Source organism: Callospermophilus lateralis, chromosome 2 (assembly GCF_048772815.1).
Source record: "Callospermophilus lateralis isolate mCalLat2 chromosome 2, mCalLat2.hap1, whole genome shotgun sequence".
NCBI classification, from domain to species: domain Eukaryota; kingdom Metazoa; phylum Chordata; class Mammalia; order Rodentia; family Sciuridae; genus Callospermophilus; species Callospermophilus lateralis.
The window spans coordinates 12,530,333-12,549,266 of NC_135306.1; the positions used below are offsets into that span (position 1 = coordinate 12,530,333).

General features: G+C 38.6%; 1 protein-coding gene across 1 annotated transcript in view; it reads left to right on the forward strand.

The window, feature by feature from the left end:
• Positions 1-18,934, forward strand: part of Ttll11 (tubulin tyrosine ligase like 11) — a 231,797-nt gene that overhangs the window by 43,818 nt on the left and 169,045 nt on the right. Inside the window, exons 2-3 of the mRNA XM_076843150.1 lie at positions 216-312; positions 6,770-6,903. Of these exons, the coding sequence (XP_076699265.1) occupies positions 216-312; positions 6,770-6,903 (231 nt within the window). The remainder of the gene's footprint in view (positions 1-215; positions 313-6,769; positions 6,904-18,934) is intronic.

The window sequence follows — 18,934 nt, forward strand, 5'->3', positions numbered from 1 at the left end:
CCTGTAGGCAGAACCCGGCTGCTCTGCTACCTGTCGCAATCTGTTTCTCCATCATAAAACAGGAAAACATATCGCCTCCCTGACATCCTTAGAAGAATTTAGTCTTGTGATGCGTGCCCTGCTGTCAGGAATTTGTACATGACAGACACTCCAGTGTGGTCACCGCTCCTCTTATTCTTACTATTAATCACATATATTTTTTTTCTGTCTTCTAGTTCCCATTTGGCCGACGCTTGCCTTGTGACATCTACTGGCATGGAGTTTCATTTCATGACAATGACATATTATCCGGTCAAGTGAACAAGTTTCCAGGTATCTGCTGTTATTGTGTTTCTCGAGCCGAGTCCCAGGGTATGTTCTTCTACAGAAACATGACAGTGTTTTGAGATCAAACTTGAGGACTCTTAATTGGGACTTGCTGCCTGTGCTCTGCTGTATTGCTGTCACCTTGGGAGGGAAGTCAGCGCAGAGGTAATCAGGACTTAAGCCACTAGGGGTTGAAAGATTGCAGACAGGTTTGTGCAGGTTTAAAGCCAGGCTTTCTTGGTCTAATCCTACTGGTGGAAGAACATGATTTTCACTTGTTGGGTTATAGATATAATATGGAGGTCAAATGAGGGGACTATATTCTCAAAATAAAGGAACAGAACATTTCTCTTGCAGGAAACTGAAATACTACACTTCTAAGAATGTATCACAGAAATGGTATATCACCCCCCACCCCTTTTTTCTTTGTTCCAGTGATTGAACCCAGGGGCACATAACTACTGAACCACATCCCCAGTCCTTTTTGTTTCATTTTGGGACAGGATCTCGCCAAGTTGCTTAGGGCTCCCTAACTTGCTGAGGCTGTCTTTGAACTCGTAATCCTCCTGCCTCGGTCTCCCAAATCACTAGGATTAAAGATGTGCACCACTATGTTTGGCAACTTCCTCTTTTTTTTAAGAATTGTATTTGGAGGTTCCATTTAAAAAAAAAATTGAATACACTAGTCCCCATGCTAAGTATTACAAGGCTAATGACATTGTCTCCATGGGACTTACCCTACAAGGAGGGTGGCCAGAAAATTGTCATAACCAGCATATTAAAAGCCTCCTCCACTCTATACCCAGATACCACTTATGCTTTTTATTTTGTTTTTAAATCTCTACCACCTTCTTCTGGGATTACTGCTGTTCATTATTTTTGATGGCTACATGAAGAGGGAGGCTAAGGGGAGTGTGATTGGTTAGGGAGAAGGGAACATTTAGGTAAGTTTCCAGCCATGGGATCTTACAGTTGTTTTGATAATGTATTGCACAAACCATATTCTAGTACAATAATAAATAATCAAAAAAAGAAAATATCATTCTGAGTCCCATTCCTCATTTAACAAATAACAATGTGAATGTTTCTGTATTTTCACCCAAATCTTAACCATGTTTATCATTTTTATATGACTGCAGTTATACTTGCCTAAATATAAGGTGTTTTTCCTTAATATCATATTATTTGTACTTATATTAGAAGGGAATTCAATCCACTTTTTCTTTGGCACTCCACCCTCTGCCTTGAAGAAGACACCTCTCAGGAAACAATTTTCTTACACTGACTACTTTTGCCCCATCGAGAGGGGATTTTCAAGTTCAGCGTGCAGACTGACAAGGTCACTACCACAGGCCACACTTGGCTCGGATTCCCTTAGAAGGACGCAGGGCAGGAAGCACAGCTTGTCAGCCAGTCCATGTCCAGCATTTCTCTTCAGTGAAGTATTTTCTACAGCACTGGGAGCCGGCCTCTGGCTGAGTGAGTGAGAGGAGGTATAAGGAGTCCAGATCCACATCTGTCTTGGCTCAGATGCCCCAAGGAGTCAGTGTCTCTCCTAACTGCTCCATAGCATAGCTTCCAAGGTCCCTGTAAGAGTTATATTAAATTATTAAAATCACCACTAAGACAGCCTAGAGCTATGGCTTCCTACCAGATATTAAACAATTCAACAATCAGGGACCATCTTAACTGTGCACTTTGTTGTCTACCAACACAGATAACAATCTCCCTTTTTTTTTTGGTTTCCAGGGATACTGAGACAGAAGGTTAACCCAAGGTTTGTTTGTCCTTAGAGAAGGAGAGAGAATTCTGTTAGGGAACAAGATTGATTTGCGAACAGTGTTCCTGCACACCTGTTTAATGGGATAGCTACTGTATTCTCCTGTCGGGCTGCTCAGAAAAAAAAAAAAAAAAGATACTTTTCCATGTCAGTAAAAGGACTTCTTAAGGTTTGGGGAGAACCCAATCTGGAAGTGAAGGAGTCTTTAGACTGAATTACTAAGAAATGAATCATCAAATGAGGCTTTATCTACATTTTCTCCATTTGCTCATGCCTCAGCGAATGGCTGAGAGTGGGAGAGCTGTAGCAATGTATGGGTCTATATTTGGAAAACAAATTAGAAATATAGGGGGAAAAAAGTACTCCTGAAGGACTAGTTTTATTAAAGGTGATGAAAGTACATTCATTCCAAGAGGCAAGTTTGCCCATCCCGTACTCCACATACCAGTGACTGGAACTTGTAATTTTCCACTTTACTAACAACAGTTAATTAGCTGTAATGACAAAGCAGGCTCTGGAACCTCTGGGCGGAGCAGCAGCACGGCCCTGTGGAAGACAGAAATCCTCAGCCGTGGGCAATTCCAGAACATCCTGTCCTGTGGCTCCAGTTGGGTCCACTTTTATCTTGTCTCCCATGCACCCATTATTCTAAAAATGCACTTCCTACCCCTGGAATGCTACTTAAGTTCTAGGCAGTGCACCAGAGAAGTGTAGCTATTTCACATGCTGCGCAAATGGAAAACTTTGGGATATGCATATGGAAGTAATTTATTTTGTTTGTATCAGCATTTTAGATTTCATTCGCTTTTCTCTGGGCAATTTCTTTATTCAAAATACACTCATATCTTAACCGGTGAATTATGATTTTCTATAAAAAGTAATCTGATTTAGATATGTCTTTGCTTTAACCAAGCCCCAAATTGTCAGTTCCCAGCTTGCAAACAACAGGTTCTTTCTTTCTTTCTTTCTTTCTTTCTTTCTTTCTTTCTTTCTTTCTTTCTTTCTTTCTTTCTTTCTTTCTTTCTTTCTTTCTTTCTTTCTTTCTTTCCTGAGTTTCAAGGTCTGAGATGTGCCGCAGTGCAGGGTGGGCAGTGCTTGAGAGATGACCACAAAGAGAGGGCTGCAGGGGGGAATCTGCAGGGTGGCCCAGCACTGCTCTGGGCTCCGAGGACACTAAAATACGCAGGAGAGAGCAAAACAAAACCCAAGTGCTGCGCCCGGGGAAGCTTGGAGCGCGTGGGAGTCAGGAGCCACCTAATCCAGATTTGCTTGAGGGGGTGAGAGATCCAGGAGAAGAGGATCGGCCTTCGCACTGAGCCTCCAGGGATGGATGGGCCTGGCCTGATACCAAACAGGAGGTAGAGAACAGGTGGCCCCTGAGGACAGGAGCAGATCAAATGAGAGTGGGTAGAGAAGTGAGGGGCAGGGACTCCCGGGGAGTAGGGGGCTCCAAGACATTTCTAAACCAGAGAATGATGTGGGTCAGCCTGTGTTTTAGAAAGACCAGCCAGAGGGTCACATTGGAGGTGGGTGGAAAGGCCGAGAGAGGGAGCAGAGATACAGAGAAGAGTCCCTTCAGCACCCGGGCAGGAGATCAGCTAATTAGTGGCAATGGGAATACAGAATGTATTTCTTTTTGGTGGCTATAATGTCAAGAATTTTTGGTTTCAATGCTACTTGGATTGAATAGTGCTCCAAATACAGCTCCATTTGTTTGGTTTTTGTTGGGTTTGGTAGGGCTGCATGGGCAGTTCTGAGGATCCAACTGTTATACTCTTGGTTAACTCCAAAGGGATGAGACCCCCAGGCCCTGAGGCTGCAGGGCAGCAGACAGAAGAACCCACACCTCAGAAGGAGTGGCAGGAGGCCAGCCCTTGTGTCAAAGCTGTAATCCAAGGTTATGGGGTTTTCCCTAACTGCCACCATAGGGACATCTAGGGTAGACCTCATTGAGAGACTCTGGTGGTTGGCACATGATCCCAGATGCTGGGCTAAGTCCAGCCTTTGCAGGCACATATGGGGGCTGGGAGGCATTGGAGAGAACAAGGCGGAGGCCTGAGATTTGTGCATAGTGATGGCAGCCACTCGGCCACAGGAAGCAAAAGATAAGGCTATGAAAATTTGGGAACAGGGGCTGGGGATGTGGCTCAAGCGGTAGCGCGCTCGCCTGGCATATGTGCGGCCTGGGTTCGATCCTCAGCACCACATACAAACAAAGATGTTGTGTCCGCCGATAACTGAAAAATAAATATTAAAATATTCTCTCTCTCTCTCTGTCTTTCAAAAAAAAAAAAAAAAAGAAAATTTGGGAACAAGCAATGGAGCCTCAGAAAAACACATAAAAGCCTCGTTATCTAATTGGGACAGAGAGTGGGGATCAAACTTGTTGCAGGGGGCAGCTTAAGGTTAGATGTGGACTTTCCACCACATGTCATGATGAGTCTGGAGCCCAGGGAAGGGTCCCAGATAAGAAACGGGGAAGGACTGTGGCTGCTTAGGGAAGGAAGGCAGGGTCTGGAGCCATCAGGGCAGCAGCCACCTCCCTGTCACTCAGTTACTTGGGGAGCAGGAGTCCACTCTTGTCAGGGTTGTAATGTGAGAAGGCGCCACTTCCACACCTGTCTCTGGGCCACCTGCAGAGGCCAGATGTCAGCAACTTCTGTGAGGGGTTTCTGAGGGCCTGAGACTCTTTCCCAGGCAGCACTGGATGGGACTATGGCTTAGATATGGAGAGGAACAAAGTCTTAGGTAGTAGGTGGGTGAGGGAGGGCTCATCCGGTGCCTCCTGGAGACAGGCATTCAGGCAGGGTTAAAGGTGAGCCAGCTGCCCGCTGCAGGCAGGAGGAGTACCAGGGCAAGTAGCCATTGGCCATAGAGGTGCTTCCTAAGTTGGCTGCCTGGAAGTACGAACCTGGAAACATCTGTCAGCTGGTGGGACTGAGGGTACACATTACAGAAGGAGCCGGTGCAGATTGAGATTGAGCGGTTCCTCCACTGGCTGGACGCTGACATTCATGAGACTTTTCTGGAGCTTTCCACTGCCCCCTGTCTTCACAGCACTTCTGTCTGTATTGTTCACTTCCTTCTGACCTGCTGAGGGGTTTCAGAAAGAGAACCTGTCACACTGCCATGAAATTGCAGAAATACCACAACACTGTTTGGTTAGGAGCCACCATTTCTACTGGGTGTGAGGACTTGTTACATTACAGTTAGCTTGGAAGATTTTTGGCTTAATACTGTAACTAAAATGGTAGTCGAATATAAGCAGAAAGGTTCAATGAAACCTGTTGAAATGTTGTTTTGTTCACCTGGCGTTCAGCTGTGGTGTTTATGACTCAGAATTCCACTGGGGCTGGGGATAAAAGGAAATAGCTATGATTTTCCAGGCTCGTTTCTTGGAATCCTCAGGACAGCATTCTTGGTGAGTTTTCTTTAACATCGAAGAGTCCACATCAGAGCACAGTTAATTGGTACTTCCTAAGCTCTTTTATTCCTCCCTTAATCCTGCCCTATATCCTTCCAAACGGGAGCTAAGAACTTGGGCATTGACACCTTGAAGCTGCAATCTTTAGATTTATTGCTCTCTTTAATATGCAGAGGGAAGCAAGAAGTAGGTTATTAAGACCTGCCTTCTTAGAAGTTCACTTGCTTCCTGAATGTGGGTGTTGGGAGAAACCTCATTCATCCTGACGGAGCCCATTTGGAATGTGCCGGTAACTTGGGCATGCCAAGCGGACATGGAATTCTGGACTCTCTATTAAAAATAATTGTGCTAAGCAAATTTCTAGCTTCTGTCATGGGACTGTTTAGTCTTTTTCAGGGTGAAGGTTATTTTTAGCCTCCATTTTTAGTAGTGACATTTGCCTTAAGAAATAAGGAGGCTAAAATTGATAATAATTTTTTACCTATTTGCTTAAATTTTGCTAAGATTTATGCTCAGTTTCTTGTCAGAGTTACTAATGATGTTACAAGAGGGAAAAAAAAATCCACCATTCTTTTAAAGTGTTTTTCAAGGGAGACATTTCAGTCCCCTCTGGGTAAATTAATGAGAGCTGATCAATGTCAATGTCAGTACTTATAACTGAAGAACTCCTATGAATTCATTTTCCCTGTTAAACTATAAATTATGCTATGGTTTCCTTTCCACTTCCTGTCCTTGGTTCAAGGAGACAGATTTTATGCCGAAAGGTGTGTATTTTCCATTTTATGCTTTTAATACCCGTGAAAGATTAAAACAAAGCAACTTAATTAAACTTCTCACAGTGTCACCAGAGTGCACTAGATAATATTCTCTAGGGTACAAGATAGAAGGAATCCCAGAATTATGTGTTCTGGCCCCAAATTAAAGAGGGTATTAAGTTTTAAGTGCAAGAGAGAAATGCTTCTCTATTCATTACCCCCGGGGAGGACAAATAATAGAATAATAAACGAGGTGAAAATGCATCCTTTCGAACTGATGCTTCGTTTTTATAGGGAGAAAAAAAAATCCATCCATTTTCATAAATTTGGTAGAGCTTTCCAAATTATGAGTCAGTGCTATGGGGAACAGTTCAGACCTGTTTTTAAATGTTTGAAAAAAGTGATTATGGGGCGGGGGCGAGTGGTTTTAAAATCCCGGATAATGGCTGCTTTATAACTGGTGCCTCCCAGTTGCTCCAACCTCACAGCTTCTCTTCTCCCCAGGCATGACGGAGATGGTGCGCAAAGTGACCCTGAGCAGAGCGGTCAGAATGATGCAGAATCTCTTTCCTGAGGAGTACAACTTCTATCCTCGCTCATGGATTCTGCCAGAGGAGTTCCAACTGTTTGTCACTCAGGTAGATGGCACTCCATCCCCGTGACCCTTGAATTAGATCATGCTTGTGACTGTGCCCTGGCTCCTGTGTACTGGGAGCTGGGCCCCGGGCATTCCAGGAAGCTGATCCTGACAAGGTGTTGGTGACCATCATGGCAACTTGTAGAGTTGAATGGGTGGGGCGACAGGTCCTGACCCCAGGAGACAGGCCCAAGGCAGGTATTGGAGCTGGATCAGAGTCAGGGCACCAGCCAGCCAGTGGGATGGAGCAGGTGGTCGAGCCCACAGCAGGGCCATTTGAGGGGATCCTAGAGGCCGAGCATCTCTGGCTCCCAGCGGTATGAAATGAGGGGGGTCAGGCTCCACTTAAAGCCCAGGCAGCAGGTCTGACGACCTGAGGGCGAAACCTTTTAAAAGTCCTGTTTTAACTGTGTTCCAGAATTGATTCTCAAATGGCCTGTTCTGTCTTGAAGCAAAATGTTTAAGCGTGAAATACTTTGGCTCTGTCACCACTGAATGTAAAGTAGAAACAGCAGGGGAGCGGAACTCAGAACTGCCATTTGGGTTAGTCTTTCAACAGATTCATTTAGGACCATCTCAAAGCCTTTGGCAGGTTCCGCAGTTAATACTGTAACTAGGGACTACGGGATAACCATGCAACACGTGCCTATGTGGTCATGAAAAGGCCAGTACCATTTAGTGGTCCTACTATGTTCCAGGCATATTGCTAGAAGTTTAACATTATTTCTTTTAATCTTCACAACAATCTTGTGACATTGGTTTTAGTAATATTACCATTCTACGGATGAGGAAACTGAGACTTTTGAGAAATTAAGTGACCTGCTCTAGAAGTAGGATTTAAATCTAGAGCTGATTCCAAGGCCTATGTTTCATTGTCTAGTGCCTCAAAACTGTTTTAATAAAATTGTGATTACTAAACATGTAAATAGCTTGAAGTAATTTTTAAAAGGAAGCTGTCTGTGAGGGGTGGTCATATGGGTCCTTGCACATTTCTACAAATCCATCAACTTTTAACTTAAACTGGGTGCATCTTGCTGGATGCTAATTATGCCTCAATAAAGTTTATTACCCACTAGCTTTTCCCCACTTTCACTCTAATTCCTCAGTTGGGTGGCTCTGCTCACCCTTTTGGCACTAGGTAGAATACCATACTGTTCCTTCCCATCTCTACCACTGTCTCTGTATCTAACCGTTCTGCAAGGCCAAATTAAGAAAAGATCAACTGTTTTCAAAATCTAAAAGTGAGAGGAGTATGTTCATCATTTCCAAAGTCCCTTTGAACCTCTGCAGTGAGCTCCATCAGTCCCACTCCCCAGGCGACTGATGGTCTATGTTCTTGTTATAGATTAGTTTTGCCTGCTCAGGAAATTCATAAATGGAATCATTGTATGTACTCTTTTGTCTTTTTTTCCCTCCTAGAATTATGATTTTGAGATTTATCTGTGTTTGTTGTATCAGTTGTTTGTATTTGTATTGCTGGTTTTCCATTTTATGAATATACCACAGTTTATTTATCTGTTTAACAATGGATGGGCTTCATGGTTATTTCCAGTTGGGAAATATTACAAATGAAGTTGTCATGATCACGTGTATAAGTCCTTTTATAGATATATGCTTTCTTTCTTTTGGGTGGGATTTTTGGATCATATGAATACGTATCTGTTTTTAAGAAATCACCAAACTTCTTATAAGAAATTCCACAATGGTTGTAGTTTACATCCTGATGACAGTGTGTAAGACTTGTGGTTGTTCCACATCACTGCCAGTGCTGGGCAGTGTCGGTCTTTTTCATTTGAGATGTTCAGGTAGGTGTGTAGTTGTATTGCTTTATGGTTTTAATTTATACCTCCTCAGTGACTAGACATTGGGTTCCTTTCCGTGAGCTTTTTATATATTTGCATTTTTTCTAGACAAACTGTATTCAGCTTTCTTAAAGATGCTTTTCATAAACAATTATGGTATTCCAGACAGGATATGGACAGACAATTGTTAACAGTGTGTAACAACTTCCAAACTTCCTTCTTGGATGGACTGTCCAAATCAGAAAGCCATTGTAACCCAAAGAAGTCGTCATTTGATGCTCTGGACAGGGAAAGTTCAGGGTAAGGGTCGGCGTTTCACTTTTAGCATGTTGTTTGATCACTTTTCACAAGCCGACCCCGACTTACAGGAAAAGAAATCAAAATGGCAAAATGGCAGAATTACCAATCTGAACAGCCACAGTTTAGAAAAGGAACCGTTGCTCTTTTGAGGGACACTGTCTCAGTGATTTTACTGGAAAGTCCTGATTGCCTAGCACACTGGTAAAACCAATTTCAGGCAGTCAGATCCCAAGAGGCGTTTGTATTTGAGTGAGGTAAATCTAGATCTGTGGCAGAGAGGGAGAGGGGGGCAGAAAGATGAACTTGAGCTTCCCCACACCACAATGCGTCTGTGCTGAAGGTGGCCACATGTATCAATGTCAGGGAGTCCCTCCTCCCGGGAGCCAAGAACGCATATCTCAAAACTAGCAGGGAAAGGTATTTTTGCCCAGAGCAATCCAGCTTTGGAGACTTTTTAAGGGTGAGATATGCACCTTCCTCAGAAAAACCATTAAGTGTTCTGTGTGCTAGCAATATGGCTTTAAAAATTCTGCATTTTTATAAAACTTGACAAAAATACTTCAAACTCTAGAGTCCCCAGAAGGACATCGCTACCAGAAATGTATACATTTGCCCTGGCATCTCCAGTGCCATCAGCTTCTGTGCCTGGCCTGTTTGGGCATCCGTTTTCTCCGCTGGGCTATCTTCCCTTTGTCCCTCCGGGTATCTTCTCCCCCTTCTTTGCAGGGACCTTTTCTGGCTTTGGAGGAGCAGGCTTAGCAGACAGCCTCTCGGGCTTCTCTGTGCTTCATCTCTCACTGTGTCTTTATCTCCCATAGTGTCCCCTTCTGCTCTTCTCTTGGGCATGACGGCCACTTTGGCAGGATGGAGATGCTGAATGCAGGGATACAGGGGACAGCTTTGGTTGGTCCAGGGGTGGCTCCTGCCTCCTCTTCCCTAATCTCCTCTTTTGTTAGTAAAAGTGAACAAAGTTTTGAATATGTTCCTGCTATTTTGTTTTGAAATCACAGATTATTTATGTATTCTGGATGTGTTTTGTATATGTATTAGGATGTATAGGTATATATTGTGGATATTTCTTCCCATTTAACTTTTCAAGACTTTTCCTCCCTTGAATTTACATTTTTAAAATTCTGTCTTATGAAAAGCAAGAGGTTTTAAACGTTGTACAGTCCAATTTTCTTTTACAGTTTGTGTTTTTTTGGGTGATGTATAAAAATTTTTTGCCTACAAAAAGGTTAAGAAAAATTCATACTTTGTTTTTGTCTAGGAAATTTTGTAGTTTTATCTTTTACATTGAGGTCTATGGTCTATTTCTAGTTAGTTTTTGTGTATAGCATGAAATTAAGCTCTAAATTATTTCTTTCTTATGTACAACCAGTTCTTTGTTTTGAAATAATTGTGGGGTTTTTTTTCCCTCATTGAATTATCTTGGCATCTTTGTTGATCATGCATAGTTTGGTCATTTCTGAATTCCCTGTTTTGGTCCCTTCATCTCTATTTTGTTCTTATGTTAACTCCCCACATTATTTTGATTACTATATAGTGAGTCTTTGTAGTGAGTCTTGAAATCAGGTAGTGTAAGTCTTCCCACTTTATCTTCAGACTTGTCTTGGCTATTATAGGTTCTTTGCGTTTACAAATAAGTTTTGTAGTCAGTTTGCCAAGTTCCACAAGATGGGACTTTGGTTGGTATTGCATTGAATCTGTGGAGCAGTTTGGAGATAGAGGACATTGTAACAACACTGAATGGTCTAATCTGTGACTTTGACCTCCATTTATTTAGGTCTTCCTTAATATGTCTCAGCACTGTTTTATGGTTTCCAAAGTAGACATTTTGTACATATTTTGTTAAATGTATCACTAAATAAATTTTTTTTTATGTTATTGCAAATGGTATTTTTTGAATTTTGTTTTCCAATTTGTTTCGAGTATATAGATCCAATTGACTTTTTAATCTTGGACTTGTACAAGTGACCTTGTTTAACTCATTTCCCCCCCAGGATTTTCTATGTACGCAGCCAATTCATCTGTGAATAAATACATTTTATTTATTTTTTTATTTATTTGCCTTTTATTTCTTTTTCTTGTTAAAGTGTACTGGGCTAGGACCTCCAAGACAATGTGGAATAGAAGAGATTAAAGGGTACATGCTTGCTTTGTTCAACCTTAGGAGAAAATGTAGAACCTTTCATGATTACATATGGTATTAACTAGAGGTTGTTTCCAGATATCCTTCTATAAGCTTCTGCCTTCTATAGCTTGCAAACTATTCACCATGAATGAATCACTAATCTTGTCAAATGCCTCTTCTGCATTTATTAAGACGACGTTACGATTTTTCTCTTTCTTTTAGTAATGTGATGAATTTCATTGAGTGATATTTTAAAGAGTAAACAAACCTTGGAAACATTAGTCGTAACTTACATTCCTGTTGTAAACTTCACTTGTTATGATGTATTATCCTTTTTACATACCTTCTGAATGCTATCTAATTGCATCTTTGTTAAAAATGTATCTTGGGTCATGTGAGATTGGTATGTAATATCATTATTTGGTTTACTTTCAGGATAATGCAAACCTTATTAAATGAGTTGGCAAATGTTTCTTCCTCTATATTTCTGAAATTTTTGCTAAAATTTTCTTTCTTTAATGATTGATAGAATTCTCTATCAAGGTATTTAAGAAAGGGGCTTTCTCCAGAGGAATATTTAAAGTTCTGAATTTATTTTTAGTAGATATAAGTAATTTGTGTCTTTCAAGGCATTAATTCATCTTATCTAAGTTGTCTAATCTATTGACATAAAAATTTTTAATTAATAGTCCCTTTGCTGATATTGGTAACTTGTATATTTCCTCTCTTTTTTAATGATCAGTCTAGCTAAAAATATCAGTTTTATTGATATTTTCAACTTAGGATTTCATTGTCCATTTTATATATCATTTATGTATCATTTTATTAAAATTAAAATTTCCTTCTTTCTACTTCTTTTCAGTTTCTTTTCTTTCCCTAGTTTTAAAAGAAGAAACTAAAAAAAAAAATTCTTGAGTTTTAAACCTTAAAGCAATAATTTTCCCTCTTACACACTGTTTTGAATGCATCCCATAAATTCTCATGCATTATATTTTCATTATCATTCAGTTAAAAATGATAATTTCTCTTAGGATTTCTCCTTGTCCCTGGCTTATTTAGAACAGTTATTTAATTTTACAATAATTTTGAGATTTTCCAAGTATTTTTGTCGTTGGTTTCTAATTTAATTTTGTTAGTTTAGTGTCGATGATATATTCTTTATTATCTCAATCCCTTTAAATTTACTGAGAATTTTCTTATGGCCCACATATTTCCCATCTTAGTGAATATTTCCTATGCATTTGAAATAATTTGTATTCTGGATTTGTTGGTGTAGCACCCTATAAATATCAGTTAGGTCGAGTTGTTTCTTGGTAGCCTTCCATCTTCCTTACTAATTTGCTATTTACTTGTTCTGCCAGTTAATAAGTTAATGTTGAGATTTCCAATTCTAGTTGTGATCGTCTGCTTTACCTTTAAGTTCTGTCAGTTGTTTCCTCATGCATTTTGAAGCTGTTATTAACTTGATGATTTGACTCTATGATAAGCTACCTTCCTTGTCCTGAAGACTCTGCATCTGATGTGAATACAGCCCTCCTCCAGCTATCTTTGGCTTAATGTTTGCATGATGCAGCTTTTTCCATTCTTTTACTTTCAACCTATCTGCATTTTTAGAGTGCTTCCTGTCAGCAGCATGTTATTTACTGTCTTATCCAATTTGACAATCTCTTCCTTTTAACTAGTGCGTGTAGTCCATTTACATTTGATGTGTAATCGTAAGTGTTAGATTCATGTCTAATCTTGCTGTTTCTTTTCTATTTATGCTGTTTGGATTAACTGAATATTTTAAAAGTTTTTATTCTAGCTCCTCTTTTAAGTTTATTAGCTATATTTATTTTTTTCACATTTTTATGAGTGCATTACAGTTGTCCATAATGGTGGGATTTGGGTTCCATCTGGGACTATTAGCACATAACACACACACTATAACAACATAATTTGGCCCATCCCCAACACTTCTGTACCCTTCCTCTTCCTACTCCCTGGTCTCTTTTCTCTATTCTATTGACCCCCCTCAGCCTTTCATGCAAAATTACCCCCTCCCCAGCTTTCTCTTCCTTTTTCCCTCTCTAGCTTCCACATATAAAAGAAAACATATAACACTTGACCTTCTGAGTTTGGCTTATTTTGCTTAACATGATGGTCTCAAGTTCCATTCATTTTTCTGCAAATGACATGATTTCATTTTTCTTTACGACTGAATAAAAACTTCATTATGTATACATACACCACATTTTCTTTATCCATTCATCTTTTGATGGATACCTAGGCTGGTTCCATAGTTTGGCTACTGTGAATTGTGCTGCTTTAAACATGGGTATGCATGTATCACTGTAGGATGATGACTTAGTTCTTCAAGACAACCAGAGATATGAAAAATTGTGCTCTCTATGAGTAATATGAACTGTAGTGCATTCTGCTGTCATATGTAACAAATTAGAATTTTAAAAAAGAGAAATAAAAGGCTGAATATCCAAAAAAGATGAATATCTGTTATGCCTGTTATATGTATTTCAAATGTTTAAACATAAATACCAAGGAGTAGAATAGTAGGGTCATATTTGTATAGGTATAACAGGTATAACCTGTTATGCTTGTTACACCTATTTTTAAAAAGTGTTTTAGTTTTTGTCCTAGTCCTAGAGTTTAAGATTTACAATAAATCCTTAACTCATCATACTTACCTTTTAGTATTTCATATTTCATGCAAAATATAATGCCTACCAATAGCAAAAAAAAAAAAAATGGTGGGTGCTACCAGGGGTTCAACCCCAGGGAATGCCCAAACCCCTTTATTTTTTATTTTGAGACAGAGTCTCACTATTTGCTTAAGGCCTCACTATTTGCTGAGGCTGGCCTTGACCTGCTGTCCTCCTGCCTCAGCTTCCCCAGTTGCTGGGATTACAGGCGTGTGCTGCCACCATGCCTGGGAAGCAAAATTCTGTTTTCATCCCATCACAAGTGCCACGTGTTTTCCTTGTAACTAACCCCACAATACGTTGTTATTATTTGTGCTTTGAAAAGCTCATCATCTTAAAAAAACAAACAACAACAACAAAAAAACCCCAAGTTTATCTCTCTTTTATCCTCACCATAAATTTAGCATTTCCAGCATTTTTTTCATCCTTTTGTGTATCTCTTGGGTTCCATCTGGTACTATTTTCTTTTAGCCAGAAGAATTTCCTTTAACACATTTTTCTTATTGCAGGTCTGCTGATGACAAATTCCCTCAGCTTTTGTTTGCCTGAAAATGTGTTTATTTTGTCTTCAGTTTTTAAAGTGTTTTGAAATGATCTTAAAGTTACAAAAAAGTTACAAAAATATTCAAGGATTTTTTTCCTCCATACCCTTCAGGTAACATCCCCAATGTTAACATTTTATACAATTACCCGAACTGGGAGATTAACATTGGTATTGTGGTATTAAATAATCTACACATCTTATTTAAATTTATCCTACTGTCCTTCCCAGTTCCTTTGGTGGTACAGATCCACTCCACAATTCCTGATTGCATTTGGTCCTTATTTCTCCTCAATCTCTGCCAATCCCTTAAATTCCTCAGTCTGTCTATTGAAGAGGATTACCAGTTATTTTTCTTTTTTAAGGATTGCCTGCAATTTACTTTTCTCTGATTTTTCTCATGATTAGGTTTAGATCACACATTTTTTTTTTTTTTTGGCAAAAATACCACAAAAGTGTTTTGGTGACCTCTGTGCAGCCTATCAGGAGGTACCTGGGGTCAATGCCATCTTCCTGGTGCTGTTAACACTGGTGTTAAAGTAGAGTCTGCTAGATTTCTCTGCTATAAAGTTCCCATCATTTGTACCTTTGTAATCATTATGTGTCTTACAGGGAGATATTTTTAGACTGCACAGATAGCCTGTCTCAAACCTTTTTTGAAAGGTTTTAAAAAGATAGTTCTATTGAGATATAAATGACATTCAATAAACTGAAGATGTTTAAAATAGGCAATTTGAAACCTTCTGATATATGTGCTCATCATTGCAATCAAGATAGTGAGCCTCTCATCACCCCAAATGTCTCCTCCCATTCTGTGTAACCCCTCCTTTCTTCCCCTTTCTTGCCTCTTCCCCACCATCATTAGGTAACCATGGATCTTCTTTCTGTCAATTTTACTTTACACTTTCTAGAATGTTATATAAATGGACTCATATGGCAGGTTTTTTTTTCTCTCTCTCTCTCTTGATCTGTCTTCTTTCACTCAGTGTAATTATTTTGAGGTTCCTTCTTGTAGCTTGCATCAATAATTCACTCTTGATTTCTGAGTAGTCAATCAAATGTTATGCCATAGTTTGTTTATGCTTTTACCTACACCTGGACTTTTGGGTTGATTCTACTATTGGAATTGGCTGCTTGGCTATTTGTATTTGGCTATTACAAATAAAAATACAGTGAACATCTGTGTATAAATCTTTGCATAGACCTGTTCTCATTTCTTTGGGGGTAAATGCTTAGAAACAGAATGGCTGGATCATATAGTAGCTGAATATTTAATTTGAAAGAAAGTCTCTATTCTCTTCCAAAGTGGTTGTGCCATTTTCTATGTGGTGATCTTTGATTTCAATTTGCTTTTTCCCTAATGACAAATGATGTTGAGCATTTTTCCATGCATTTATTTGACATCCAGATCTATTATTTGTTCACACATTTGGCCTATTTTTAAAAAATTGGGTGAGTTTTTTATTTTTGAGTTTTGAGGTTTCTTAATATATTTTAATACAGGTGCTTATCAGATATACTAATTATGAATATTTTCTTCCAATTCATGTTTTGTCTTTGCATTCTCTAAACAGTAACTTTTGAAAAACATTTTTGTGACTTTGATAAAGTCCAATTTATTGATTTTTTTTCTTTTATGTATTACATTTCTTGTGTCACATACAGGAATCTTTATCTAACCTGAGCTCACAAATATATTCTCCTATATTTTTGTCCAGAAATTTTAGTTGAAATTTAGGTGTATGACTCATTTTGAGTTAATTTTTGTGTATGGTGTGAGGTATGGGCTGAAGTCTACTTTTTTTGCAAATAATATCTGTTTTAGAAATATTTGTTGAGTGAGAACATTAACCGTTCTCCTTAAAATTACCTTTGCACCTATCATGAAAATAATTGTTCAAGTATGTGAGGATTTATTTCTGAATTCTCTGTTATATTTCACAGATCTATTTGTCTGTCTTCATGTCAAAGCTTTTTTCTGACTTAATTACACTATAGATTTATAATAAGGTAGTCTAAGTCCAACTTTGTTCTTCTTCCAGGTGTTTTGGCTGTTAGGGTTCTTTCACCTGCTGATTGAAACTTAAAATGAACTTTGCTAATTTCTAAAAAAGCCTGCTTGGATTCTGAGTGGGAGTGTGTTGAATTGTTATATCAGTTTGAGTAGAACTGATATCTTAACCACCCTGAATCTTCTGTCCCGTGAATGTGCTGTATCTCCCCTTTTATGTAGGTCTTCTTTAGTTTTCTTGAGCAATTAATTTTAGTACATAGATCTTTTACATATTTTGTCAGATTTATTCCTATTTAAAATTAACATATTGGCAATGCTTTATTCTTAAACTTCAATTTCTACTTGTTCATTGTGAAGATATACAAATATAACTGAGTTTCTTTTAAAAATTTTGATCTTACATCCTGCATTCTTGCTAAACTTACTTCATAGTTCTAGTAGCTTATTTTGTAGAACCTATGGATTTTATTTCTATATAGGCTATTATGTCTCTTGTGATGGTTTTATGCCTTACCTTCCTTCATTTCTTTTTCTTGTCTTATTTCATTGGCTAGAACCTCTATACAATGTTGAATAGAAATGTGGTAAGCAGACATCTGGACTTGTGATTAAAGACCAAATCTGTTTTCCTAAGTGTGGGTATTGTAGTTTTCCTGCAGATGATTTTAGGTTGTTGAAATTTGTTCTGTTTCTTGTTTATATGGATTTTGTTTTGTTTTTAATTAGGAATGAAAGTTAGATTTTGTTGTATACTTTTTCTGACTCTATTGAGATGACCATAAGGCTCTTAATTTTTAGTTTGTTAATGTGCTGAATTATATTGATTCATTTTTAAGTATTAAACCTTATTTCTTAAGCTAAATACCATTTGGGATAATTCCTTTTATATGTTGTTGGATTTGACTTACTACAGATTTCTTCACAATGTTTATATCTGTATTTATGAGGAATATTGGTTTAGAGTTTCTCTCTCTCTCTCTCTCTGTATCTTTGGTTCTGTTATTGGGGATGATGCTGGTCACAGAGAATGAGTTGTGAAGTAGTCCCTACTTATAAATTTTCTTTCTTAAATTTTTGCTAAAATTTAATAGTAAAGTAATATTAGCCTAGAGCTTTCTTTTGGAAGGTTTTAATTACAAATTTGATTTCTTTCACAAATATATTCAATTATCTGTTTCTTTTTAAATGAGCTTTGGTAGTTTATGTCTTTCAAGAAATTAGTCCCCCCGCCTTTTTTTTTTAAGTTGTTGCTTTCTTGGCATGAAACCATCCTTTTTCTTTGTTTATTTGCAGTGCTAGGGATTAAACGCAGGGCCTCGTGCAAGCCAGACAAGCACTCTCCTGCTAATCTATATCCTGGCCTTCCTCTATCCTTTTAACATCTGCACTCTTCTCTCTCTCACATTTGTAATCTGTTCTTCTCTCAACCCCATCGGTATGGGTAGAAGTTTATCAATGTATTGATTTCCTTTTTTTGGATTAATAGTTGTAATTCTTTTTGTTTAGTTATCCTTGAGGAATTATAGTACCCATCTTTAACTTATCACAGTCTGCCTTTCAGTAATATTATGCTGCTTCACTCATAGAAGAACTTATACTACACCTTGCTTTAATGCTATTGTTTTTCATACACTTTATATTTACATGTGCTATAAAGCCTTTATTACATTGTTACTGTTTTTAAACAAATCAACTGTATATTAAAGAAATGTAAATAACAGGAAGAAAAATATCTTGTGTATTTCCTTATGTAGTTACCATTTCCAATGTTCTTTATTCCTTTGTATGGAAGCACATTCCTGTTTAGTCCAATTTCTCTTTTGTCCAAAGAACTTCCTTTGACATTTCATGTAGGGAGAATCTTTTGGTGATAAATTCTTTCAATTTTTACATTTCATTTTTAAAGCTCACTATGGTTGTAATAATGGTGGGATTTGCTGTCACATGTTAGTGCATGCACACAATATAATAAGGTAATTTGGCCAGTGTCCCTCCTCAGCATTCCCACCCCCCCACTCCCTTTCCTCTCCTGACCCCCCTTGGCTTTTCACGCCATCACTCCATGCCTTTCTTTTCCTTATTCCTCTCTAGCTTCTTCATATGAGAGAAAACATACAACTCTTGATCTGAGTTTGGCTTAACATGATGGTCTCAAGTTCTATCCATTTCCTGCAAATGACATGATTTCATTTTAATTATGACTGAATAAAACTCTATTGTCTATATACAGCACATTTTCTTTATCTCTTCATCTGTTGATGGACACCCATGCTGGTTCCAAGTTTGGCTGTTGTGATTGTGCTGCTATAAACATGGGTGTGCATGTATCGCTGACTTTAATTCTTCAAGGTTATTACTGAGAAGTGGTATGGCTGGGTCATATGGTGGTTCCACACCTAGTCTTTTGAGGAACCTCCATACTGATTTCCACAGTGGTTATACCATACAATCCCACCAACAGTATAAAAAATGTTCCTTTTTCTCCACATCCTCTCCAGCATTTATTATTGTTTATATTCTTGATGACTGCCATTCTGACAAG